This window comes from Typha angustifolia, chromosome 11 (assembly GCF_048772165.1).
Source record: "Typha angustifolia cultivar Huaian chromosome 11, ASM4877216v1, whole genome shotgun sequence".
NCBI classification, from domain to species: Eukaryota; Viridiplantae; Streptophyta; class Magnoliopsida; order Poales; family Typhaceae; genus Typha; species Typha angustifolia.
This window is the reverse complement of record NC_133249.1, coordinates 323,517-350,478: the sequence shown is the minus strand read 5'-3', so window position 1 is coordinate 350,478 and position 26,962 is coordinate 323,517. Positions and strand designations below refer to the sequence as shown.

At 37.8% G+C, this 26,962-nt stretch overlaps 3 protein-coding genes across 5 annotated transcripts; 2 read left to right on the top strand and 1 right to left on the bottom strand.

Moving 5' to 3' along the window:
• Positions 1–294: 294 nt before the first annotated feature.
• On the bottom strand, positions 295–4,620 carry LOC140771391 (zinc finger CCCH domain-containing protein 59). Its single transcript, XM_073112915.1, has 10 exons — positions 4,367–4,620; positions 3,999–4,272; positions 3,773–3,902; positions 3,553–3,672; positions 2,919–3,036; positions 2,155–2,585; positions 1,667–1,967; positions 1,165–1,261; positions 938–1,083; positions 295–801 (listed from the first exon to the last, which is right to left on the bottom strand). The coding sequence occupies exons 1-10, from the start codon at positions 4,451–4,453 to the stop codon at positions 673–675; spliced, it is 1,833 nt and encodes a 610-aa protein (XP_072969016.1). The 5' UTR covers positions 4,454–4,620; the 3' UTR covers positions 295–672.
• A 1,603-nt stretch (positions 4,621–6,223) lies between these two features.
• On the top strand, positions 6,224–13,271 carry LOC140770087 (receptor-like serine/threonine-protein kinase ALE2). 3 transcript variants are annotated; one of them, XM_073111075.1, is made up of 19 exons: positions 6,224–6,691; positions 7,469–7,615; positions 7,695–7,823; positions 7,907–8,083; positions 8,163–8,285; positions 8,360–8,461; positions 8,559–8,678; positions 8,753–8,881; positions 8,960–9,088; positions 9,168–9,296; positions 9,370–9,588; positions 9,677–9,748; positions 9,814–9,909; positions 9,996–10,103; positions 10,266–10,637; positions 10,738–10,995; positions 11,334–11,723; positions 12,105–12,348; positions 12,436–13,271. In XM_073111075.1, exons 1-19 carry the CDS (start codon positions 6,610–6,612, stop codon positions 13,076–13,078), a joined length of 3,669 nt encoding a protein of 1,222 aa, XP_072967176.1. In that variant the 5' UTR covers positions 6,224–6,609; the 3' UTR covers positions 13,079–13,271. The 3 variants fall into 3 exon arrangements, with proteins under 3 accessions (XP_072967176.1, XP_072967175.1, XP_072967177.1); XM_073111074.1 differs by having other exon boundaries at positions 7,466–7,615; XM_073111076.1 differs by lacking the exons at positions 6,224–6,691; positions 7,469–7,615; positions 7,695–7,823; positions 7,907–8,083 and having other exon boundaries at positions 8,183–8,285; positions 8,383–8,461.
• A 541-nt stretch (positions 13,272–13,812) lies between these two features.
• Positions 13,813–26,168, top strand: LOC140769855 (developmentally-regulated G-protein 2). Its single transcript, XM_073110740.1, has 20 exons — positions 13,813–13,967; positions 15,067–15,162; positions 15,314–15,381; positions 15,580–15,656; positions 15,979–16,159; positions 16,617–16,673; positions 17,178–17,252; positions 17,717–17,836; positions 18,168–18,338; positions 18,589–18,702; positions 18,811–18,981; positions 19,214–19,291; positions 21,992–22,331; positions 22,773–22,866; positions 22,941–23,006; positions 24,357–24,518; positions 24,600–24,696; positions 25,468–25,602; positions 25,684–25,795; positions 25,904–26,168. The coding sequence occupies exons 2-18, from the start codon at positions 15,093–15,095 to the stop codon at positions 25,591–25,593; spliced, it is 2,067 nt and encodes a 688-aa protein (XP_072966841.1). The 5' UTR covers positions 13,813–13,967; positions 15,067–15,092; the 3' UTR covers positions 25,594–25,602; positions 25,684–25,795; positions 25,904–26,168.
• Positions 26,169–26,962: the final 794 nt, after the last annotated feature.

The window sequence follows — 26,962 nt, the reverse complement described above, 5'->3', positions numbered from 1 at the left end:
CGTGTGTGGATTGCATGTTGTGGTCTGTTACTGTCGTGCGATGGCGGAAAGAGTCAAAATTTCAAATTCCAGAGCACCCGTGGAATTATCCCATGCATGCCTAGTTTTTGTTTGTCTCCCCTACCCTATCCCTATATAACCAACGTACGCCAGACATGCAGTAATATTCAACACGTTTATAGGTTTATTGTTGTTAGATGACGAGCTGCATCAGTTTGCTAGTGAATAATTGATCGTTTGATTAAATTTGTCATTTTGGATTCAGATTTAGCATACAAACCATCACACCGTCCAAAAGATAAATTTTTACTAATGGAAAGAATTTATTAACTCCATCTGTTGGTCAATAACATTCTAATTAACTCCATCTTTCAATATTGGACTACAAAAATATACAACTATCCCTTTAATCCGGTCATACCAGGGATTGGAGCTTGCTGCAGCATCTGCATCAGCAGTCAATACACAGTACAGATCATGAAAATAATTACTCATCAATCAAAACAACCAGCTATAATAATTACCGGCCCATGCTACAGCAGCATGTCTGACCCCAGATGCAGAGTTTCTCGTGTGTAAGAACATTGATACTGATGCATCATTATGCTTAATTAGTGTCCCCGAGAGTATCATCACATAAACCATCAGTAAGAAAGCAATGCTTGTCTGTGATTATCGAGCTGGATCAAATTCCCCAAATCCTTGCTTGAAAGCTTCCACCATTTGAACTTCTTCTTCCTTGCTAACCTTGCAATTTCTCCAATCAGCTCGATCTGGCATATTTGACAAGCCCGCCAAGACCTGCAAGTTTTCAAACCAGGCAGCAAGAGTTAAGCACAAAAGCAAGAACACACATTGCACCTAAAAATTACAAACAAGTTGATGGTTTCTATGACAATTAAATACAATGAGAAACAAGAGCGGATCTATAACATACCTCGCGCCCAAATTGGACTGGAAACTTCTCGTTGTCATCAACAGTATGCAGGAGTATTTTACCTTCAGGAACTTCGACATAAAACAAATTTGATTTGCCATTGTACTGAGATCTCAACAGTTTTCTACCTTGAGTAGAATCTTCATCTGTGAATAAAAGGATCATTAGTTATTGCAAATTAAAAAACAACATTTTGTCAAGTATTATTGATATTGTGAAAAGCTAACCTGCGTTCAGCACGGAAAATTCAAATCCTAATCTCTTGGCAGCTAAATTGAAAATCTTTTGGACACTGGATGCTTTAGATGATGGAATAGGAATAACCTGAACAACAGTAAATAAGAATACTGTTCAAAGAGAGGGAAATTTTGCAACATACACCAGCAATACCAACCGAATTATAAACTCAGCAATCGACTTAGATCATGCTCAGTATTCACATGTAAGAATGAAGAGAATCTTAGCACTATAGACATACATAAATACAAAGTGCGTTCACACATATCAGCCTTGAACTTTTGAAACTGTTGAAAGCACATGTATAACACACGCAGACACAGACACAGACACAGACACAGACACAGACACAGACACACAGACACACAGACACACACAATGGTCAGGAACCTGTGTTAAATGATATAAGAGTAAACAGGAAAATATATAAATAGATTACATATGATATGTCAATATAAAGTCCTAATTTCAACAAGGCAAAATCATTCCTACCTGAAGGTTAGCATGAGGACTGTGTTGAAAAACCCACTCAAAGTATACAACTGCTTTACTTTGGTTCTTGAAATATGTACTAAGAGCCTGTTTGTACATTCCAAGTTCTGCTTCTGATTCAGAGGACATCATAAGGGTATTTGGACAGTGCTCAATTGGCAGCAACAATACATGGTTTTGGACAAGTGGACCCTTAGCAAGTGCACAATAGTAACTTTCTCCTATACTGAGTATGAGATGTGACTCAACATTTGGGCTTGATAAGCAGAACCAACAATTTCTTCCAGAACGCCTTTGATCACTGAACAATATGAAAATATGATTAAATCAATCTCTGAAAGAGCATCACCAATAAAGGTATAATCTAAATTCATGAGAAGAACCATGTTACCAATATACATGCTTAAAATTGTGCAAAATAAAGTACCAAAGCGTCAGGTGCAAAACAAGTGAAGAGAAAAATAGAGATCACAGAGTACTCTACTAGCCTTTGAGATCTTGAATCCCTTGATAAACTAGCTCCATCCTCAGAAAGGCTGTGAACAAATTTGCAATCAGGACCCCTTTCACATTTTCCTTTGTTGAGAAAATCGAAACAAACATTTTTTAGATAATGCTCCCTAGCATCAGCCTCATGTCTAAAGTGGCACTTATCCCCTCGAGAACAAGATCCTGAGGAGGTAAAACTGAAGCACAATTTTTGCCCATCTGCTCCACCTTGCCTTTGTCGTTTTTGTGAAACATCGTAACGCCAATACTGTGCGTCATCACCAGTGGCCGATCTTTTGGTGGCTTCCCCGACATGAGCCATTTTTGCTAAATCCTTATATGGTGACAAGGTGGTGTTTGGTGGCCTTGTGCAAATCTCTGATGTTGACATTGTAGATGCTGGAGTAGGAGAAAGGGCATGAATAAATCTCTGGGAAGCATGTAAGATACAGCAATAGTCATATTAATGCCTAAGCAATATCAAGCAAAAGAGAATCTCGGAACATGATTACCAAAACAAAGTTACATTTAAAACTTATTTTATACTTATGCCACATGATAAGTTGTTCAAGTAATTGTAACACATAGGTACTCTTTTGCATCAACAGCTATGGCCATCAAAGGATAATACACAAAGCAGAAGAATTGACATGCATGCATGAGTACAGATACAAACAGTTTTTCGTGCGGATCTATGTGTATATACACAAAATAACAAACCTATACGAATATTTACTTGTGTAAATAAATAAATAAGATGCACCTGCTTATCTTTGTTTCCTACTGTAGCCAGTCCAATAAAACGGGTTACATGTGCAGCCTCGCTGTTAGAATAAGGTTCACGTGCATAAAATATGCCTTTGGTACCTGCTATGTGATACCTGTGCAGAAGAACAACCGCATATCATTTCAACATTGTCATCCACTGTCCTCCTATCAGATATAGGTGATTATATATGGCATATGAGGAGAGCAAGTAGCAGTACATGGATATCTAGTAAAGATGTCTCTGTAAATATAATCAAAAGAACAAACCCAGATGGGCATGAAATGCTGTGCCAACTGGCACAGTCTGAATGACACAGAATTGGATCATATCGACATCCTTCTCCTTCTCACAATTCTATGCCTGCCTCCTCATTGCAGTGAAACCCTTTATCTAATATTCATCGCTCCATACGTCCTCCATTGTTGGCCAAAGGGGTCATAGCAATGACCCAAGAATTCAGATAAGAATAAATCTCTCCAAATTTATGAGCTTCAATTTTATTTCATTAAGAAATTTAGTCAGTTAAGACCATTGTTGGATATAGAAAATACTAATCATAACCAAAACTATTGCTCAGGGGAATAACATGGGAAAAAGATACATTGACATGAAAGTTTGAACAGCTCACCGGGGCTTAATCTCTGCAGCTAACTCTGCTATGATAGGATTACACCCTGAAGGATCCATAACTTCAGCCGGAGCTTCAGAAGTATTAGCTCCATTTGCCAACCCAAGTGGCCATTCATTAGTAGCAATTAGTCAAGGAAACAAAAAACAACAGTAATAACAATGATCAAAATTATTTCTTTCTTTTTCCCCCCCCTTCGAGGGTTGATGCAAAAGGATATCTCAAGAACAAATCTACTATCCCCGGCTCTTCTGCGAGAGCTCGCAGAGCGTCTACATCATCCACATTGTACCCACCACTCCCATCCAATCCACTCGAACTCTTCCCGGATAAATACACCACCGACAACCCTGCAATGATCGAATCCTAAGACTAAATATGACAAAAGAACGGACTATTTAGTAAATTAGGCTACCCAAGACGCATAATGAGGTAGAGAGGAAGACCTTTCAGTGCGAACTTGCCGCTGCCCTTCAACCAATAGAGATTAGGGCAGACCTCGATCCCATCGGTCTTGAATCCGCGGGAGGCGGCGAGCTTGGCGGCCGGGGAGAGGAAGCGCGGTGCGCCGATGCCGTAGTCGCCGGTGAAGTAAGTCGGAATCGGAACGGCCGCGCGTCCCTCGAGGAACTCGGAGAGCTCGTCGAGGCGGTCCGAAGTGTCAGGGAAGAACTGCCCGACGCAGAGTAGCGCATCGAATGGTCCGGTAGATTGGTTCACCTGAAGAAGAACAGATTTAGGAAGAACGATTAGGGTTCCGACTCCATTAGACTAAAAATCCCAATAGATATATAAAGAGAGAGAGAAGAGAGACCGCGTTGACTCGTTTGAATAGGTGGCGGAGACGGCCAACGACATCGCCGCAGAGGAGGATTCGAGGAGGAGGAGGAGGAGAAGCCATGGGCGGGAGACGAAGTAGAGCGACGCGTCTGCCACTCTTCACTCCGAAGTCTAGGGCTGGTAACGGGTCGGGTTCAATGAGGGTTAAAATAATGTTACCTCCGCACCCGCTATTAATATTATCGGACTCCTGGGCCTAACCCAATATTAAACTCAAAGCCTGGCCCGAATCGAACTCTCTCTGCATCCGAGCCCATGAGATCTTAATCACTGTATTAACCTTAGATTAGCTTAGCGCTATTTTGAGAGTAAAACATAAGCTTTTATAATGCGAGCTATGTCATGGGAACTGGAACCTAAATTTGTTAGCTAATCATAGGATTAGGTGCAGGTACACATGGATACCTCAAGTTTCCACTTGCTCATTAGTGGGCGTGATCTCCAATGCAATTTGATAAGGAACACTCGTCCTCTTTGTTCCCTCCCTTGCAAGTCAAAACAAAGAAATGGTCCACACGAAAAGAGCATCAGAATCTCTACTTTATATAATTCGTCTAGTACATAAATTATTCCTACTTCCTCAGATGAAGAGGACGCCAAAATATTTTTGGAAACCAATCCCAGTGTCCGTCAAAATCAAGAACAATACATAACAATGGTCGGATGAGTTTAACTGGATTCGGAGACAGTGAAAGATTTCTCAATAAAAATAAATAAAATAAATAAATAATTGGGGAGCTTAGGATTAAGGAGTTCGAGTCAGAATGCCGGTACCAATAGTGCAATTTGTTAGTGGTTTGATCGCACTACTAATTAGGAAAGCAGGAGGTAGGCCTTTTCGGGTACTTTCGATAGTGACACAAAGCATGGTATGAGTGAGTGCTCGAAAGCTCACCGACGGTGGCCCACATTATTTCGCACACTCATAATGAGGGGGGGGAGAGACCAACCCCATTCTGACCGAAGAATTTATATATATTTTTCATCCTCATCGTGTTAAAGATAAGATCAGAGGTGGTGGAATTGGATTTTTTTACGAGCGTCGGATTAAAATATTTATATCAACGCACGCGTCGGTTACAGGTGTGTAATAAAAAGTGAAATATATTTTTATTTTTACTAGAGCTCATCCGCCACGTGATTTACACGCTGACTCACGATTAGAACGCACTAGAAAGTTGAGGAGAGAAAAAAAGAGTTAAAAAAAGAACTCAAATCCACCAACCACACGATGAAGGATCGGATCTTTAAAAGGTTAGTAGATAGATAAGAGGGATTATTGAGAGGGTAATCTTGTGAGCTTTGTGTACTGTTAACCGTCCACCTCAAACTTTTATGTAACTCCACCGAACACATAACTGATGAACCATCCTGTCCTTGGATCTTGGGAGTTGGGCCTGTTTAAGTAGGTAGAATTATTTAAGTATGTTTTCTATTACCACCTGGAAGGAGTGATTTATTATTATTATTAGGATATACTACATGGGTGCGATTTGAAATTAAATATTTCAGAAAATAAGGATCGAGTTTTAATTTATTTATTTATTTTTTTTAAAAAAAAAACTAGTTAGAACTAGGAGGGATTTTAAAAATATATATATATATTCGTCGTAATACTTATACTACGCTGTATTGGCCTCTAACCAAACATCACTTTCCGTTTTCAAACTCAGCCCAAGTTGCACGCAAACGAAAGAAACCAATGTCAGAATAGTTGCAAATTAAACCTCGCAAATCCCAACAACTAGTCTCTATTTAATTTCTTTTGCACTTCACACCTCCATTTATTTATTCCTCTACGAATCTTTTCTTCCTAATCAAAATACTGCAGTGAAACGCTACCTATACTACTGTCCCCGTCTCTCTGCCAACCTCTCTCTCTCTCTCTCTCTCTCTCTCTCCCCCTTGAGAGCTTCATCACCATGGTAGCTCTTATGGGTACTCTTATTTTCACCAGTTTTGATGATCTGTTGGTTGTTCGCTTCTGTTTCTGGACATCAATCGATCTTTGCGGACATGGATTTGCTTAAATTTGTCTCCTTTAGCGCTTGCCCATGTCTTATTCTTTGTGGGTGCGTCGTTTGCCATCTTTTCCGGGTTCTTTGGCTCATCTGATACGGTTAAGTTGGGGTGGAGGAAAGGATAGAGGGTGGATTTCATGAATAGGTAGTAAAATACTCGCCTCTTGGTTTCTCTTAGCGAGAGGAAGTCAGTAAGATGGGGCGGCGGGGGTGGAAGATTCCTTGCCTATGTGTTCTTGGCATCTTGCTGCTCCTTTTGACGATCCGTCATCCTAAAGGTAGGCAAAAGTTGATAGCTTGATTTTGTTCAACTCGCTTCGTGTTTGCTATGCAATTACATGCTAAGATTGTTGACTATTGATGACTGTTTGGGTAGATGTTAGAATTGAGAATCATATTGTATGCCTCGTCTCATTTGTTTTTGAAAGAAATTAGTTCAGATTGCGATCTCAATGATAAGCACGAACCTTCTGATAATTTCATTTCTAAGTGATATAGATGAATGCTTTTGTTGTTTGTTCGCATAAGGCTCAAGCCTACGTGGTGTCCAAGGAAGCAATTGAACCCATGATCTCTTGGATCAGAGGAGCAAGCCTCACCTACCATATTTAAGCTTGCGAAACCAATGTGGATAATTTCGTTATATGTGATTGATCCGTTGACATTGTTATTTGATTAGAAAATGAAATTCATGGTAGTTAAGGTTATATTAAATGCCTCAACTTCACCTTCTAATTTCTATCACTAAGAGTGCACAATTACCTACAAATTTTCTCCATGTATAGTAGAAATTTTTTGTATTTATCTTTTGATTTCATGAGCTACAACTACGGACAGGGATAAGATATTATTCACTGTAACTAGGCTGTGATACATCCGAGCTAGGCTATATTATGTACTCTCAACTCCATTAAGTAGTGAGAAATGGTTGATTCAGTATCCCTGTTTTGGCACTGGTTAAAAATCATGCCCAGGCTCAGTTTTTTTTTTTTTTGTGTGGTATAATATGAACTGAGATTATAATAGTACTAATAACTTTTCATGTTCTCCAGCAGCGTCTCAGAAAACAACACATTTACCTTCGTTTCCTCGAAGAACTCTGCTATCTGTAACATCTGGGACTCCAACAAATGACATGAATATGATATTCCATCAATCAAAAATTCTGGCTCCATCATTTCTTCCACCAGCAAGGATCTTTGGTTTGTCCTTAAAATCAGTTCTCCACTTATTTCGGGCTCCTTGTAGAGGGACGATATAATATTTTGGGATCCCATGCAGGGTTTGATATATTGCCTTCTCCGGACATATCCCCTGTACTTCCTCATATCAAAGGGAGAGCATCCAGTCCAACATATCTTACAAAACCACAAGATGGATATGCACCTAGTCCAATAATGAACTCTAAAGGTAATCTTAGTTAATTTTGTGATGCAGAAAAAAATTTCCTTGAAATCTAGGAGAACTGGATTAAGTTTAATGCTATATATTAGGACCTGTTCATTATCCTCCTACTGGATTGGCTCCCAGTGCTGAACTATCGCCAAGTGTCCAAGCTGTAATACCATCAATGCTGCCTGCTGCTCCACCTGATCGTATTAAAAAGAAACCAGCAAGAATAGTATCTCCATCTGTGCAAAGTCCAGTGCCAAGCGTTCCTAGTTGGATAGGTAAATTCTTTTCCTCTATTACTTGGTAATCTTAAATGTCAATTCAATAAGTTCAGAATGAATTTGATCAATGTTGCAGGCCGTGATGTTTCTCCTTCCTATATGATTTCTCCATCTGCACGGACTGGAAACAGAGTGCCTGGCTCTTCTCATGGGGAAGCACCTCATAGTAATCCTTCAGTCATAACACCGCATACAAAAGGCATGACTAGTAATAATATAATCATTTGATCATCTGTCAACAATTGCCTTATCTCATTTTGATTTCTTCACCAGTTTCACCATCTCTTCCACTTCAGCCTCCTGCAACTCTTCCAGCTGTTTCTGTTACCGCTCCACCTATGACACCATTTGCTCAGGATAGTAGCAATTTCCAGAGTAAGCATTTCAGCAGCAATATGCTTGTGCCCTATAATATTGACAGTCATGCTAAGTTCCACTGCTTTCAAAGTTTAATTGCTCAAGGCTGTCGCAGGTAGAGCATTTCCTCCGATACCCATTAGTTCTCCAATTAATAGTGATGGTGCACCAGCTGCTACATCTCCAAATGAATCCCCTAGCCATTTATTCCCAGTAAATAATTCAAAGCCAAGAGGTACTCTTCTCCTTAGTACATCATAGTAGAAGAAGTTGAATAGCCTACTTGATGGTTTGATAGGACCATTGCAGGCGATGCTCTTTCTCCAACATCAGACATTTCTCCAGCTATTGATAGGCATAAGTATGGGATGCCAATTGCTGCATCTCCAAAGAAGTTGCACCAAGCATTATCTCCAAAGGAAAATGCACATCCAAAAGGTATTAAACTTCAGCAGACCAAGTCTATGGCTTCCTCTTCTTTTCTGACTGTGCAGATCTCGTAACATAAAATGGCAGCGCCTGCTATCTCTCCAACATCAAATACTTCTCCTGCAATCAATGGGGATAGGTTTGGGATACCAGATGCTGCGCCTCCAGACAAACATTCTTCCCATTTATCTCCAGCTTACGAATCATCTTTTGAAGGTATGCTTCTTTCTGAGAAATCTTGACTTACTTCCTTTGTGTTGATAATGCTGTCATGATAATAATATATGATATGCAGGGCCTTCTAAACCACCAACTATTTCTCCTGTCATCCATGTGAAGACATCTAACGCTCCAGTTGCTGCACCGTCATCTCCAAAGGAAATGCCCAGCCATTTATCTCCTGCAAATTCTTCACATGTGACAGGTATGTTATTGTCAGTCAAAACATTATGATGAGAAATCAGCAGTAGTGATAGGCAAACTGTGTTTCCATGCAGGTTCTTTCCCTGTGGTAAGCCCTGCTCCACATAAAGCTCAGAATCCGGCAGAAGCTACACGAGTGCCTTTCAGTTCACCCCGCTTATCTCCTGCAAGAACACTTCGTACACCTTCACCTGCTCCAGCAGTTTCATTTCACCGGACGAAAGGGGGAAAAGGAAAAAGAAGCCCTGCTTATGCTCCATCCGATCCATCTCCTTTACCGTCATTTTCTCCTGGTTAGATACTTAGATATCTCATTGACAGTTTGTGATAAGTTCTAGCTCCCTTTTATGAGTTAATCAAAGGTTGTATTACTGTCTCTAGCTTCATCACAAGCTCCAGGAGTGTCTCCTAAGAACAGGCAAAAGCGTGATGCTCTGCCACCCTATGTTCAAGGTAGTAACTTGTAAAACAATTTACAAATATATTCTTTCTAAATTCTGAACGTCTCCTCTTAATAGGCCCTTCAGTTTCCCAGGCTCCATCTCATTCAGGAAATACTAAAGGAGTCCATTCTCCTTCTCCATCAATGTCATTGCCATCAACACAAAATAAGCGTATAAACTCTAAAGCTTTCCTTATTTTATAATGTTTTGTGGAGGTATTCATCTTAATTCCTGATACATCATTCTCATGTTGACAGGGCCCATTCTATCACCTGTGCTCCCTCCCTATGGGTCTGCCTCAAATAAGGCCAGAGCACCATCACCAAAAGCAATTCTTGGATTACCACCACCACCTCCTAATCTCGGTATGAAGGGAGTAGCATGTCTTTTTTTCTTTTCCCCTTAAATTTTGAATATTCTGATTATAAATAGCAAAAATATGGGAATACCGAAAAATTGATTTCATTCTTCAAGTCTATTTCTCATTATATAAGTGCTCTCTCTATATAGTTTTGGTTTATGTGCAGATTGTATGCAATTACCGTGCACAGATCCTCTGACAAATAGCCTTCCAGGATCAACGTGTACTTGTGTGCGGCCAATAAAAGTTGGGCTTCGTCTAAGTGTTGCACTGTACACGTTCTTTCCTTTAGTCTCTGAGCTTGCCCGAGAAATTGCATCTGGAGTACTCATGAAACAGAGTCAGGTCCGCATAATGGGAGCAAATTCTGCCAATGAGGAGCCTGAGAAGACAATTGTCCTCATTGATCTCGTGCCACTAGAAAAAGAGTTTGCCCCTACCATGGCAATTTTGGTTTATCAGAAGTTTTGGCACAAACAGGTTTTCATAAACCCCTTATATTTTGGGGATTGTGATGTACTATATGTTCTCTACCCAGGTCAGAGAGGAAGTTCTGTACTAATCTTTTGAGAAAACATTTACAAAAGTACAAAATTCCTATTTTTCTTGTCAATTCCTGAATATTGTCAACTATGCAGGCCTTCCGCCTTCACCACCTACACCACCCGGATACCTAACTGGCGATGATGGGGCATTTGGTAACAACTCATCCTTGCATCCTTTTGCTGCTGACGTGAGAAAAGGAAAAGAAAAACAGAGTGGCATAGTAGTAATTATTCTTCTGTCAGCAATTTTTGCATTGGTTCTGTCAGTTGGAGCTGCATGGTTTATACTGGTGAATTTTAGAAATCATTCCAAACTGCCTTCACCAGCTCTACCATTGGCGAAGGCATCAGGTAGAGATATTCTAATCATGCGTTGGCTATATTTAATCTTGCATAAATGTGGAGATTCCACAGACACATGGAGTCCATTTGGTCTTCCTTTTCTTTTCCATGCAAAAAGGAAATATTATCTGCTTATCGATGCTAGATCTTAAAGTGCCATTAGAGATATTGTAAAAAGTGGTGTTTGAACTCTTTGCAGTAAATTTCTTTTCCAGCTACGGTTTCAGGGTCTCAATGTCTTGTTTGATAACATAATAGAAAGCACAGCATGAGCTGCATTACCAACCCTTAAATTGCTGAACTCTTTGATGACAATTTTTTTTCTAATTCTGTCACAAAATTTACAGGCGCTGCAGCCGTGGTTTCTGGAAGCAGGCCTAGTTCAGCATCAGCATCCTTCAATTCAAGCATTGCAACATATACAGGAACAGCAAAAACATTTAGCCTGACTGAAATGGAAAGAGCTACAAACAAATTTGATGATTCCAAAGTAATTGGTGAAGGTGGTTTTGGACGTGTGTATGAAGGTATTCTTGAGCACGGAAAACAGGTGGCAATAAAGGTTCTTAAAAGGGATGATCGGCAGGGTGGCCGAGAATTCTTGGCAGAGGTTGAGATGCTGAGCCGTTTGCATCACAGAAACTTGGTTAAGTTGATAGGTATATGCACAGAGGAACATATCCGCTGTCTGGTCTATGAACTTGTTCCAAACGGCAGCGTGGAATCTCATCTGTATGGTAGGAACTAGACCCTGGTACTTTATTGCCATTAAAACTTTTGTTTATAATACAATAATTCCTTTTTGACTGCTGCTAAAAAATGCTTCCATTTAAGAGAGCACTCAACTGCAAGCTGGATTCTCCTTGGTCCTGAAGTAAAAACGATAGATCAACTTCTTTTCAATGGGCTTGGTTTTCGTCATAAAAATTTGTCATTCTATCCATGTTTTCAGTAAGTCAAAATCTTTTAGTTTTGGGAACTTTTGGTGTTTGGACTGTAGGTCATCAGTGGTTTAATTCACCAATTTCTGGCTGTGGACTTCACATCTTTTTTGTTATAAATATTTTGCTAATTGCCAGCTTCTTCTCCAAGCTAATTTGATAGTGATTTCTTATCAGGACCTGACAAGGAAACTGCTCCACTTGATTGGGATGCCAGGCTTAAGATTGCACTTGGTGCAGCTCGGGCTCTAGCTTATCTGCACGAAGACTCGAGTCCTCGTGTTATACATCGTGATTTCAAGTCCAGCAACATCTTGTTGGAGCATGACTTCACTCCTAAAGTTTCTGATTTTGGCCTTGCCAGAGCAGCTCTTGGAGAGGGAAATGAGCACATTTCAACCCGTGTTATGGGGACTTTTGGGTATGTATTCAAAACATGATTCTTCTCTTGCTCCTTATTGATTATTTTGATGTTTTGACTGACCTAGTCACACTTTTCTTTTCTTAGCTATGTTGCTCCTGAATATGCAATGACAGGGCATCTTCTTGTCAAGAGCGATGTTTACAGTTATGGTGTTGTCCTTCTCGAGCTCCTCACCGGGCGGAAACCAGTAGATATGTTGCGGCCTCCAGGGCAAGAAATTCTAGTCACTTGGGCTCGTTCATTTCTCACAAATAAGGATGATTTGGAGATGATTATAGATCCATCTTTCGGCACTGCTGTTCCATTTGACAGCGTGGCTAAAGTGGCAGCCATTGCTTCTATGTGTGTTCAGCCTGAAGTTGATCAACGCCCATTTATGGGTGAGGTTGTTCAAGCCTTAAAACTGGTGTGCAATGAGGGCAACGAGAATAAAGGATCAGAAAGTGGCAGCCGAGAAGAGTCACATCGAGAGGACATGGAGATAAGGATCAGTACAGGTTTGGATGGAGAGCTAGGTAGGGTGCTATCTGTGTCCGATATGCTCAGTGCATCAGCAAGATTTACGAGGGATGTCTCTGGTTCTTTCCGAAGGTATTCAAGCTCGGGCCCTCTGAGAACAGGTAGAGGTGAGCAATTTTGGGATAGAGGGAGAGGCTTGTCAACAGGAAGCTCGAGTGAACGTGGAGCTGAACAAAGATTTGAAACAGGTTTTAGTGGTAGTGGATGATATTTCTTTGTAGGACTTTGATTTTCCTTCAAATTGGCTTCAGAGCAAGCAAAGGTCGAATATTGGAAGACCGAGTTCGATTGGATTCAGATAACACCATTGCTGGAGCTTGATTCTTTAGCTGCTTAGATATAGTTGGAACTGAATAGAAGCTGATACTTAATCAAGTCGTTTTTCTTTTGATCCCTACCACTACTGACTTTGTATTTAGAATGTGCTAATGGTTTGTGCAGTTATCCTTTCCTCGACTTCATAGAAGTCCTGTAACCTTATTTTTTGCTCAAATGAGAAAAGTTTTTCCTTCAGAATCTGTTGCAATTTCTCAGTTACTTACCTTGGTGATTGCAATGCAATTTTTCTTCGTTTCTTCTCTTTATCATTTTGGTGGCTATGTACTTGAGAACTGTCATTGCTGTCCAAGTTGTTTAACATAAATCATGTTAAATGCTCCGTTTGACCGTTTCCCCCCCTAGCGCTTAAATACCAACAACAGTTGTTGACATGAGAATCGAACAGATAGATTATTGGGCTACAGCGATGGTCCATTTTTTATTCCAACCTTAGTATATATCTATATGTATACTTTTCTAATATATCTTATTTGCATATATACCCTTATATAAAATTAAGATAGGCCCAGAAATAACCAATGGAGACGGGTCCAAACATTCTATCCAAGAATAAAGTGCCGATAGGAGCCCGATAGGCCCAGAGTTTGGTTCTAGTTGGGCCGCCTTTAAGTGGTAAAGTTAAAAAGCCTCGGGTCGTCATCCCCGATCTCTCCACGCTAGTCTGCGGCTTACGGCTTGTGCTGCCGTCTCCGCTCTCGTTTCCCTCGATTACTCTCACTACCCGGCGGCGATCTCTCTTTTGTCTTGCTACTTTTTAAGTAAGTGCGAAATCCTAGGATCTGTCTCTCCCTCTTTTATCGTCTTTTACTGCTTTCGATCCTGTTCCTGATTTGTTATCCTCCTGCATTCGGATGAGGAGGATGTGCTTGATTTCGTCCTTTTTATTTTCTCTCTTAACTCTTTTGATGGGGGAGAAGAACTGATCTGTCTAAAATTGCTCGTTGGTAGCAAATTCTATGAATAGTAGAAGGTATGTTAATCAGATTAGTCATCAAGTGAGCGGGGATAAGAAGATTGGATAAGTAAGGCTGCGAGAGGTCAGAATTGGGCTCTGTAAAGAGAATGGAAAAGAAAGGATTTTGATTGGTTTATTCCCTTTTCCTTCAAATTTTTAGAGTTTATTTAGTTATAGTGGTTGTAGAGAAGATTTAATAGTTGTCTCATGAAGGAAGATAGGATTCCATTTGGGATCACTGATCAGGGGATCACGAAGAAAGAAAACACATTGGTTTGGTGATCGCCGAGACTATAAATTCTAAATGGCATAAGATGCTATATTATACGCTGTAGTTGTTTTTGAGGAAGATACTCCTTAAAAAATTAGTCTGCAAAGTAAAAAAAAAAAGAAAAAGAAGAGAGATCTCTTTGAACATCAGTGACATGCTTTAGTTCTGTATGCCTATATTAAAGTTAAGTTATAAGGTAATTTTTGTAAAAGTTATGTCAAGGACAGAAGTTGACTATTTTTGAACATCTATAGAGCATCAACAAAGGAATAAAATGCAGTATTGTCCTGCAAATTTAATACTTGTTAATCTTCTAAGTATGGTTCTTGCAAGTCTTACAACTTGATGGGTTTTGATGGAATTTCTTATGTTAGGAAGTAGAGATTCTAGTTAGCATGACATGTGGGTGTCAAGTTAAGCATTTAAATACTTGATAACATAATATTGTTGCTACAGAGTCCATTGACTCCATTCATTTGGTTTTTCAAGATTTTACCTTTTCTATAACCTTTACAGGTTCCTATCTTTCTTATATGTGTTCTGCATTTATTTTTGTTCTAACAGTGACTCCCTTTAGGCTTTTCAATATGAGATAGGCCAATTTGTAAACTAACTTCTTTCATTTGTCCAGTCAGTTGTATTTAATACAAAATAAAGATGGGTATCATTGAGAAGATTAAAGAGATTGAAGCTGAGATGGCTCGAACTCAGAAGAATAAAGCCACAGGTCATTTTCATCTTTTTAATTTTTAATTTTTTTAATCTCTGTTCATTGTTCCTTCCATGAAGATTCTTATATCCTTCTTGGGTTCTCCTTGACTGTCTGTAAAAATTGTTTGTTGAAATTACTTTCCCTTCTATTTTTAATTGTCATACAGAGTACCATCTTGGACAACTGAAGGCAAAAATAGCAAAGCTGAGAACACAATTATTAGAGCCTCCAAAGGTACTTGCACAATTGCCGAGCCTTCTCATATATATATATATATATATATATATATATATGAAAATTCATGCATAAATATATTTATGGTGGGAGTATAAGTGGGCATTAACAGTTATGATGATGAATTCTTTTTTGTTGAAAATACCACAGTGATCTTAAAGCACTGATCTAATGGTGAACCTTGTTGTTGTTATTCAGGGTTCTAGTGGAGCTGGAGAGGGTTTTGAAGTTACAAAGTTTGGTCATGGCCGGGTTGCATTAATTGGATTTCCTAGGTTTGTCACAATCTCTTACCTATCTAATTAGAGAGGATAAAGTTTCCTGATAGAAATTCTAGTACTTTGTAGATCCATGAACATGAGGTTATCTCCGAGAAATTGGATTTCTTAGACATTCTGTAAAATGATGCTTGACATGTAAGCTCATTGTTAGAATTTATTAATTAACAAATGGTCAACTTGAATGGAATGCTTGTATAATATTTAGGGTAAATGTCAATCATTGCCAACTTCTTAATGGGTTTATTAGGTAACTTTCTATTTCCATGCACTGAGATCTTGTTCTCACTAAGCTGGTTATGTTTCTTTCTTTTGACAGTGTGGGGAAGTCAACACTTCTTACTTTATTAACAGGAACACACTCTGAAGCTGCATCATATGAGTTCACAACACTTACCTGCATTCCTGGCATTATTAACTACAATGACACTAAAATCCAACTTCTCGATCTTCCTGGAATTATTGAAGGAGCTTCTGAAGGCAAGGGTCGTGGTAGACAGGTATAGTACAATGTGCCATTTTGTCTTAGTCCCATGATTCATTTTGATGGGAATAATGGCTGTTACTGTTCTCTGTAATTTGTTTTGGGATCTTTATGAATTAACTCTTTAGCATGAATTGCTGTGCTGATAAAGTATCATGACATTGACAGATTAACCGATGTAGGTTTTTTTTTTTCAACCCCTTGAGTTAGTTTAAATAATATACCAAATAACACGAGGAGAGGAGTGATAATCCAAAATTAAAGATAATTCAAAAAATTAGGCCTAGATTAGTGAAAATGGTGATAATCGATCATTGAAGTATTTGTTCATGATGTTGTAGGCTCATACCCTGTAGTTGACTAATGAAGCCCTTATTATTGAAGACAAAGTAGAGGATGATCACAAATTCACTAGTAGTGATCTAAGTGTTTTTGTCTTCTTCTATTGAGTCTAATAACTGCTCTCTTTTCAGGTTATTGCTGTTTCGAAGTCATCAGATATTGTGTTGATGGTTCTTGATGCCTCAAAAGTAAGTTTAATCTGTGTTGCCATGCTCCTTTTCCTTTAGTACTTGTGCAATTGATTGTCTTTTTTTATATTGCTTGGTCCTTATTGTATTGGTCACACCAATTAATATCTATGGAAAGTTTGACACCCTATTAGCAGAGTGCACAATTGCCCATGACACATCTTTTCGGGTGCACTGTGATTCAAAGTCTGACAGTAGTAATACGAGGGCTGTGCAATTTTCATTTGTATGGCCACAATGCTGGGATAGGATCTGAATGGTAATACGAGGGCCGTGCAATATAAATCAAATGTTCTAGTCAAGAAAAGCTACACATAGTATAGACTCAAATTCTTTGTTCTACTATTCAGTTCCTTATACATATTTTGTAATTGCTTGATGGCCTATAGCCCAAGGGTTTAGCTGCTAAATACATGTTTTTTGAGTATGCTCTTTGTGGATTCTCATTATATACTTTCTAGTTTCTCTATCTTATACACGCTTGACATTCTGAGATGTTTTCAGAGTGAGGGACATCGCCAAATACTAACAAAAGAACTGGAAGCAGTTGGATTGCGTCTGAACAAGAGGCCACCCCAGGTATGGTTATCTGTTTACTGTATTTCAAATGCCTTCACAACTTCAGTTTTGGTAGCTAGATTTGTTATAATTTTATGATTGTATTCAACATGGACTACCCAATTTCTTGCAAGTAAATATTAATTTTAATACTTTACACGTCTTTTGTTTACCTAATGCCAAAGACAATTTTAAACAGATATTTGAGCCCTTCTCCTGAGAATTGTGAAGTACTTAGAACTAACTCATGGGTTGAACCCAACTTCTCACCCTTCTGGAAATAATTGTGTTGAAACTGTTTGTGGTTCCTTGTAGCATTATGTATTGTTATCTTCATTATTTGCTATCATTGTTTTACATTGTCATTTTTTTTAATTGGATTTGTCTCTTGCTTACTTGTTTCATTTTTGGTATATTATACTCGGATTGTTTTGATAATTTTGAAAGTCCTTTTTTGTATCATATATGTTCATTTTTACCTGCAGATATATTTCAAAAAGAAAAAGACTGGAGGGATTTCCTTTAACAGCACACTTACTCTGACACATGTTGATGAGAAGCTTTGCTACCAGATATTGCATGAGTACAAGATACACAATGCAGAGGTATCCTTGTCATTGATTTTGTCATGTCATTTGTCTCAAGAGTTTGCAGCAATGTATTCTCCGTTAAGAAAGAATGAGAAATTAATTTGAGCATACTATTGGTGGATCAGGCCATCTTTATGGTAATATTTATACACAATAATTGGTGGATGATCTTTCCCTTATACAAAGTTATTGTCTATTGCACCTGCCCTGTTGCTTAAGTAAGACTGGTAATCTGGTGTCTACTCTGAATATGCGTGTTTTTGTTGGAATGGTAATAATATTCATGTACTCTGATAATGTCTCAACACTGTTATTGTTTCTGAACTTATTATTCCCATGCTTGTAGGTTCTATTTCGTGAGGATGCTACTGTGGATGATCTCATTGATGTCATTGAGGGGAACCGCAAGTACATGAAGTGCATTTATGTTTATAACAAGATTGATGTCATTGGTATTGATGATGTGGACAAACTTGCCCGTCAGCCCAATTCAGTTGTCATCAGCTGCAATTTGAAGGCAAGTTTTGAGAATTTTCTATTTCTTTTATCCTGTACCTCTTCTAGTAGTTATATCTTATCACTGGGATTTGCCTACCTTTATTAATTACACAGGCAAAAGCCCATAATTTGTAAACAGACAAAAGCAAAAAATATCTTAGTAACTGGATCTGATTACCAATCCACTGGTTTCTACTTTCTACACAGATTTTTTTTTTCCTTTTGTCTAATTGGAGCTGGAAGTATTTATTTTTATTGCTATGTTACAGTTGAATTTAGACAGATTACTAGCGAAAATGTGGGAGGAGATGGGGCTTGTTAGAGTTTATACAAAGCCTCAGGGCCAACAACCTGATTTTACAGATCCAGTAGTTCTTTCTACTGTAAGTTGTGTTCTTTTATTTTTAATACTTGTTCTCTGTGGAATATGAATGGAACTCTTTCTTGCTTTATTATTGCTGATTGGCATTTTGTTTTTGTGATCTTATCAGGATAGGGGTGGCTGCTCAGTGGAAGACTTCTGTAATCATATACACAGGAGCTTAGTTAAAGATGTGAAATATGTACTTGTATGGGGAACTAGTGCAAGGCACTACCCACAACATTGTGGTCTTCAACATGTTCTTCACGATGAGGATGTCGTTCAGATAGTAAAGAAAAAGGTGATTTTCTTCGCCTCATGTGCTTAACCTTTTCTGATAACCCTTTGAATCATTTGTAATTTACCATATATTCATGTGAGAACTATACAGCTTAATAATTTCTGTTAGATGCTGAAGACCTTTTACAGCCCTCTTTAGTCCACATCTCTCAGTCACTGAGGCTCTGGAACTTTTGTGTTGACTGAATGCTTAGTTGCGTTAGAGAAACTAACTGTGTTCTACATCCTCTCAGGAAAAGGAGGATGGGGGAAGAGGTCGGTTCAAGTCGCATTCGAATGCGCCGGCCCGTATATCTGACAGAGAGAAGAAGGCTCCTCTGAAAACATGATATCTTGCATCTCCAAGTGTGATTGCAGTGTTGAAATCTAGTGCTGATCTCTGTCCCTCCACTCTGTTGGACAAAATCTTGAACAAGCAGCGGATAGACATCCTGGGGAGCTGAAGTCAAATACCTCATGGTTTAGCTCAAGCAAATTTTGATCAAGAGAGAAGGAACTACATATAAAAGCTTATACTATTGTTTTGTATTGTCTATGAATTATCCTGAAAGACCAATAATTTAGACAGCTTATGGTAGTCTAAAATGATAATATCTGCTGCTTATGATGATGAGTATGTATTTGTAATGTGTCTGATTAATTCAACATGCCATAATTATAATGACACTGCTATTAGTCTGTTATCTATATATTTGATGCATTATTTTAATCTAGGATGAGTGACAAATACCATGCATATACATGCGTGAAGTGCTTAGATTACCTATTTTGTTAAATATGCATGATTAAAACGTGGCAGTACCATCTTCCGTCCACGTGGAGAGAGTCAATATGTATGGGGAGGGACTGGGGAGGACAATATTTTTAACCTGCAATGCTAGGAAACAGGCTGTCTGGAACAAAACTCAAAATAGATATCAATTGATTTTATTGGATACATATTTGATTAATTTTATTTAGAAATGAATTTCACTATTTCACAAATTAATAGAATTTAAAATGAATTTTATCTGACTTTGTTGTTGAGATATATGTAGAAGTTTATTTCCTATTTTTCTATAGTGTCCTTTACAATTGATATATATATATATATATATATATGGCAGAAATCAAGTAATATATTGATTAAATAAATTAAATTAATAGTCATTCATTCCCAAACATCTAAATAAAGGGTGGCATGTAAATCCAAATAGAATTTTAAAACAATTCAAATTCTCTAACTTGGAAACTCCAAATAAGGATATAAGGATGATGTTCCTAATTCGATTAGAACTCAATGGTTCCTCTTCTAAAGCATAACAATGTGATATGTAACGCACATAAAAATGCTCTTATAATATTAAAACTATTAATTTAATTATTAAAAGATAAATATATTTTTAGTTGTATAGATAGGTTATTTTAAATTAATATTTGACTTTATAAAATGATAAACTATCGATCAAAATTATATTTTATTGCTAGAATGAAGTTTAGAAAAATTGTCAAGCTTGCGTGTGTGGTAGAAATTATGAAAACCTAAGTTTTCAAGAGTTAATAACATCAAATTCATATCCGCTCCTGCACCAAATCCCATCAGCTAACCGGCCTAGGCCCATCTCCATTCAGATCGGTTGCACTAATTTCACGCAACATGTAAAACGTTGGATCCAATCGCCGCTTGACGTCAATGCTTGCGTCAATTTAAAGTAATATAACAATGTATGCTTATTATTTTTATTTAACTTTTTAAAATAAAAGTAATATACTTATTTAGTTAGCATTTTAATATCATGAAGGGTAATTTTTATGCACTTATTAGACTGGTATTATGGCTCCACCACTTCTTTAAATCCGAATCTCTTTTGATGTTTTTCACATCCAAACTATTATTCAAAGGAGTAGAGATACTATGAAGGAGCGCATGACAGTATCGGATAGAGTTTTTTTTTTACTCTAATTCGTTGCTCAATTGAGCTCAGTCAGTGGTGTCCTATAAGTTTAATTGTCATTAAGAGAGCTACGATGATGAAAGTTTTTTGTGAAAATTGTTATGCTCCGCCACCATAATCCACTATGTTTTGATCAGAAGAGAAGGAACTACGTGCAATCTATACACGGTTACTGTAGTGGGGTATGCATTTTGATCATACAATGATCTTTCTGTCTACTAAGACAGAAAGAAAGGTAAATATATTTTCAGTTTGTTTTATTATAAAACTAAGCTATTTAGCTGCGAGTGATAAAAATTGGTTCGATCTGATGATTTAACTTTTAAATAGATCTGAGTTTAATTTAATTGATTTCGGATTGTGAATTGAGTCACTCGTATAAACCCAATTATTAAATTAGTTATATTTAATCCATTTATATCGTAACCGGTTACATAATAATTTATTTATGATCTAACTAATTTGTTTATAATATAAAAAATATATAATGTGAATAACTCGTATAAGTTATAATAACTTGTGCTTCTCGCACTCATTCATGAGTCTGTACCCTATTTAATAAACGAAGAAGCATGTTCTTATTTAGAAATTTATAATAAACGTATTATATATTTGTATCTAAAAGAAAAGTCAAAGGGGAAGATCGAACGACGTGCGCCGAGAGGACCAATATTGCCATCCTCGTTAGAACTTAAAAGGATGACGTGGTCTCTCCCAATTGGCTATAGAGAACCCCCACACGTCACGGTAACCTCGCTCCTCTCTACCTATTCAGATCCTCCGCGGTGAGATTGTGATATTCTACTCCGCGTCCTCCGGGTTCTCTCTCTCTCTGTGTCTCTCTCCCTGCTCGAGCTCGAGCTCGAGATGGCGCAGTCCTCGTCAACCTTCACCCTTCTCGTCTGCGTAACCTTAGCTCTCCTCCTCCTCCTTCTCCTCTCCTCCTTCTCACCTAGAACTCCCCACCACCGCAACCGCAGCCCCCGCCGCCTAAAGCTCCGCTCCAACTTCTCCTCTTCTCCCTCCTCCTCGATCCCCTTCGACCCTCTCATCGCTGACCTCGAGCGCCGTTTAGAGGACAAAGCGTGGGAGACGGAGCACTTCAACCTCCCTAATTCCGGCGAGAGGAAGCCGAACTTGACCGAATGGGAGGATTTCGTGGAGGCGGAGGATTACATCAACGACGAGGAGCGATTCAACGTCACAGGCCGCGTGATCCTGCTCTTTCCTAAGATCGATGTTTCCCCGGCCGATGGATTTATCTCCTCCGAGGAGTTGACCGAGTGGAATCTCCATCAGGCGGCGAGGGAATCGATGCATCGGACCCAGCGCGAAATGGAGCTCTATGATAAGGATAGGGATGGATTCGTTTCCTTCCAGGAGTACGAGCCCCCAAGCTGGGCTCTTGGATCGCACGGTCGGTGAGATCTAGATCTTTTGGCATATTTTCTTTAGGAATTCCTTAATTAATGTATTGATAGCAGCGGGCAATTTAAGTTGAGGAATTTTCTCTAGAAATGATGCTTTCTTGCTGTAATCCGGAGTAAATTAATGGAGCTCTTTTATAACTTTTGCTTACATTTTAAATTATGCTTAGCTTAGCTCGTTATATATATAACGTTAATCTAGAGTTAAATTTCTTGTTTCTTTACAAGAACTCTTTTGTTCAGCTGGGGTTGGGGGGTGGGGGTTGGGGGGGTTGCAAAGGCACCTCTTTAGCATGAATTGATTGGAGTTACAATGTTTGGGGTCCGATAGGATATTGTAATCCTGTTGTTAAGTGTTAAGTATACTTGTATACTTTTTTTTTATGTGCCTGAAAAACATATCTTAGTCTTGAGCTTTAATGTTTCACCAGGCAATTCTGATAAATTGGGTTGGTGGATGGAGGACCATTTCAATGCTTCAGATATCGATGGGAATGGTCGCCTGAATATAACAGAATTTAACGAGTAGGTATTTACTTTATAGATATCAAAATCTCATCTTTGTCTTGTCCACTAATTATTTGGTGACGTATCTCCAGCTTCCTTCATCCAGCAGAGAGTGGTAACCTGAAGCTGATCCAATGGTTGTGTAAAGTAGAAATAAGGTGCATTCGCTTCTTTTCTATTCTTCCTTTTATTTCAATATTTTGATTTTTCTTATTTGACTGGCATATTAAATCTATATCTTTTCCAGCGCCGCAGCATGTTATCTAACTACATTGGGTTTATTATTCAAATCCTGCTTGGAACATTTGGAGATTTTTGTCATCTTTTAGGATCCTGTTACTTATTTTCTAAATTGATACATCTAAAATGTTAAAATGTTGGCCTGCCTCTTTGTCAAGTATCATTATCCATTTATCCCACATCTTGCTGGAATATAGTATAAAGATCCACCAAAATAGCGATGCTTATTTTGGAGCAGTCAGTTGCTTATTCCTGTCTCAGAACTATATAACAATGCATTACATGTAATCTCACTGAACTGTTACTTGTTTGACCTTTGCTGGATAAAGCTGAAAGGAAACATATATGCATCTTCTGGTAATTTGTCTTTGCACAGATAGGGAAAGATGCACATTTCAATTATCCACCATTGGTTTCTAGCTATCATTTTCTTTTTCTCTTTCTTTTCATGTTTGATCTTGGACAACTTTTAATTTCTGATTTTGACATGTTTTGTATAACTAATCATTGTACTTAAGAATGCTGTATCTTCAAACATTTCCTCACACAAAAGATTCTACAAGTACTTACCAACACAGAATATATTTGTGCGTTGCCAATATATTTTTGTCATTGTAAGATCGGTATTAGGAGTTCATTCAAAGATGATGCAGGGAATTTGCAAAGTTGGACCACTGATTTCTCACTTGTGGCTTGTTTATGGCCAGAACTTTTAGTACTTTCTCTAGATATTTAAAATAAGGAAATCTAAGAGGTAGAGCTCTTGGGCTCTTGGCTATGTTGTGAAAGATGAGACAGTTCAAGATGTTCTGCCATATTTTTAAAGAAAGAAAGATTGCCCTGGCTGTTACTATATATGGTAATGTTGTGTCCTCTGTGGCTTCAATATCCCTTACTTACAAGGTACTTAGTTGTGTCATACAAATGGATAGTTTACTCTTGCTATAAGGTAGACTGGAGTTTAACTTCATAGTAAAGTTTCATTGCTAGTAACACTCTTCTCACCAAATTATTACTTCTGTCATATACCTCTATCCACTAGGTAGAGAGATAGGGGACTGAGTACAATTAAAAGAATTTGTGCACAGTGTATATAACTTTTTCTATCGAACATGTTATAATGTTGAAACCCTTGTTAGGGCTCGATTCTTTCAATGACGAAATATACTATTATCATGATCTTTTTCTTTAGGGTTATGTGCCTTTTGGTAATTCTAAAAGGAACACTCAAGTGTAATTATTTACTGTGTTTTATACTTTTCATTTAGGGAAAGGGATAAGGATGGAGATGGCAAGCTAAATTTCCAAGAATACCTTAGTGGATTGTATGACTCCATGCGGGATTATAATGAAGTTTTCAATTATTCCGATGCTGCAACAGTGGTACATGGAAAGAAGTTATTTACACAACTTGACCTGGACAATGACGGGTATACATCTAGAGCTGCTTCATCAAGCTCAACTGAAGAAACTTATATTGAGCATTTATTATTGGTTCCTTTGTCTTTCAGATTTATATCAGAAGATGAACTCAAACCTGTAATTGACAAACTTCATCCAACAGAGCGCACTTATGCGAAGCAGCAAGCTGATTACGTAATCTCAGTGGTATGAGTAAATTAACTTTTCTATAACTTTGCTCATAATAATTGTAGATTCTTTGCAACATTATAAACTATGTGGCTTTAGCATTATGTATGTCATCACACATTTCCTTCTTTCTCAAAGCGTAAGTAATTACTCTTCACTCAAAAGTCAAATATCAAATGTGCTACATGGAGAATCTTTTTATATTTGTCTTATTTTATATTAATCATAGCATGTCTTTCATTATGTCTTTTCCATTTATTAGTTCCAAATGCTACAATTTTTTTTTTTTATCTTGAGTCTGAAATCAGTAGCAATTAAACGTCTCCTTTTCTTAATTTATCCTCCGCATTATGGAAGTCATGGTACTTGTAATCAGTTAGTTGTTAACAAAGAGCATGTGGTTTGAGGCTTATTAATAATATAAAGCTTTCACACTCAGATGCACGCCTTCACTTTTTTAACCTATTTTAGCTAGGAGAATAAGGTAACCATCATTTCTCGCAAAAGTTTGGATACATTTTATATACATGAAAAACTTTACCTTTTTATTCTTTTGTGTTTTATTTTCTTACCTTTAGGATAATTAGTGCTCTCAAATATAATAGAAGTACACTTGGGATGAGCATAGAAACTGAGACGTGTATTTAGGCATCCTCTAAGCTAGTTTCCCATATCCTCTACTTGTAGACTAGATAAGTATGACAGAGAATGTACCCATCTGTTATATCCTAGGTATGAAGCTTTATTATCTTTTTTGAATGATTCAAAGAGCCTTTCACATTACTGCAGGCTGATTCAGATAAAGATGGGCGCTTAAGCTTGAAGGAGATGATCGATCACCCGTATGCATTTTATAGCACAATTTTCAGCGAAGAAGAAGAAGATGATGATTATTTTCACGATGAATTCCGTTAATATGCTTAGGTGAACTTTTCAGCTGATGTCGTTTTGGGGGAAAAAGAGTTGCTTTTGCATGCATTATTACTGGAAATCCATTGCTCGCAGGTAGGAGGATAAGAACATCACAGATAGAGGCACACATTCTTTTTAATGATTTCTGCATCATAGGCAATTAAAAAGTCTGTTGGCTATTTTAACCTTCACCTAATTAAGCAAGGTGAGATTCTCTTATTTTATTTTATCCAGTCATTTACTGTTGAACTTTTGATGACTGCTGTTAATTCTATGAAGTTTGATTTTAAGATGCACAATTTCTCCTTGACAGGCCAAAAATTCTGTCGCTCCAAATTCCATCAGCCAATTACTTCCAGTTTTCAGTTGGTAGTCACATGTTAAATTACCTTCTTTTACTCATTGAGTACTGAGAGGATCACCTGCTGATTGCACATATGTACACTATTCTGGATGGGTAATTATACGACTTCATTTGTATAATTCTGTAATGGTTTTGGTTTCTTCATATTTTGTTGTAAGAGGAGTTGTTTAATTTATCTTATTAAACTAACGTATTTTGGATTTGCAATTTGTCATTTAACGTGATCAGTTATCATAGTGTTGTTTTATTTGCTCGGTATTTAGAATTTTCTCTGTTCTTAGTTGAACATTTATCCTGAGGATATCATCATCGTCTTGTCTATCAAATTATTCGTCCCGTCTCCTTTTCCTACTTGGCTGTCATCATAGACCTTTCAGTTCTCACTGATTGTACCATTGCCATCTCGCTTTCCAAAGTCGAGCACTATTTGGGGCCACTTGCTTTTTAAGCTTGCATGACTCTCAAACTGAACGTCCTCTGCTCATGAAATCTAGAGCTCACCCAAATCACTCCTAATTCTTTTAGGAGGTGTTTGATTGTGGAAGGATTTCAAACTAGTTTAGGAATGCTCAAATTTTAAATATGCTTAACAAAGTTTATATTAGTACAAATTATTATAGTGTTTGGTTATCATGCTCTAATTATTAAAGTAGAGATATTTTAATAAATGACTGAAATATCTTTTATAATGTATGGATAAAATGTCAATCTGAATGAAATTATAGTTGATTAAAGTAATATTTTCTAAAGATATGATAGTAATTAGATTTTGTAAGTAAATATAAAATATTGGATGGAAGAGGAGATGAGTATTAATTAACTAGTATGGAAGATAAATTAATGTTTGGTTGGCGTACTAGGATAAACCTCTCTATTCTGGAATAAGTTAAATACTCGTTCCACAACCAAACCGGGTTACATATCTTATAAATCAATGAAATTATTAATTATCGGATAACTGCGTATCAAAGTCATCTTCTCTCTTGTTATCATCTACTTGTTCAAGCT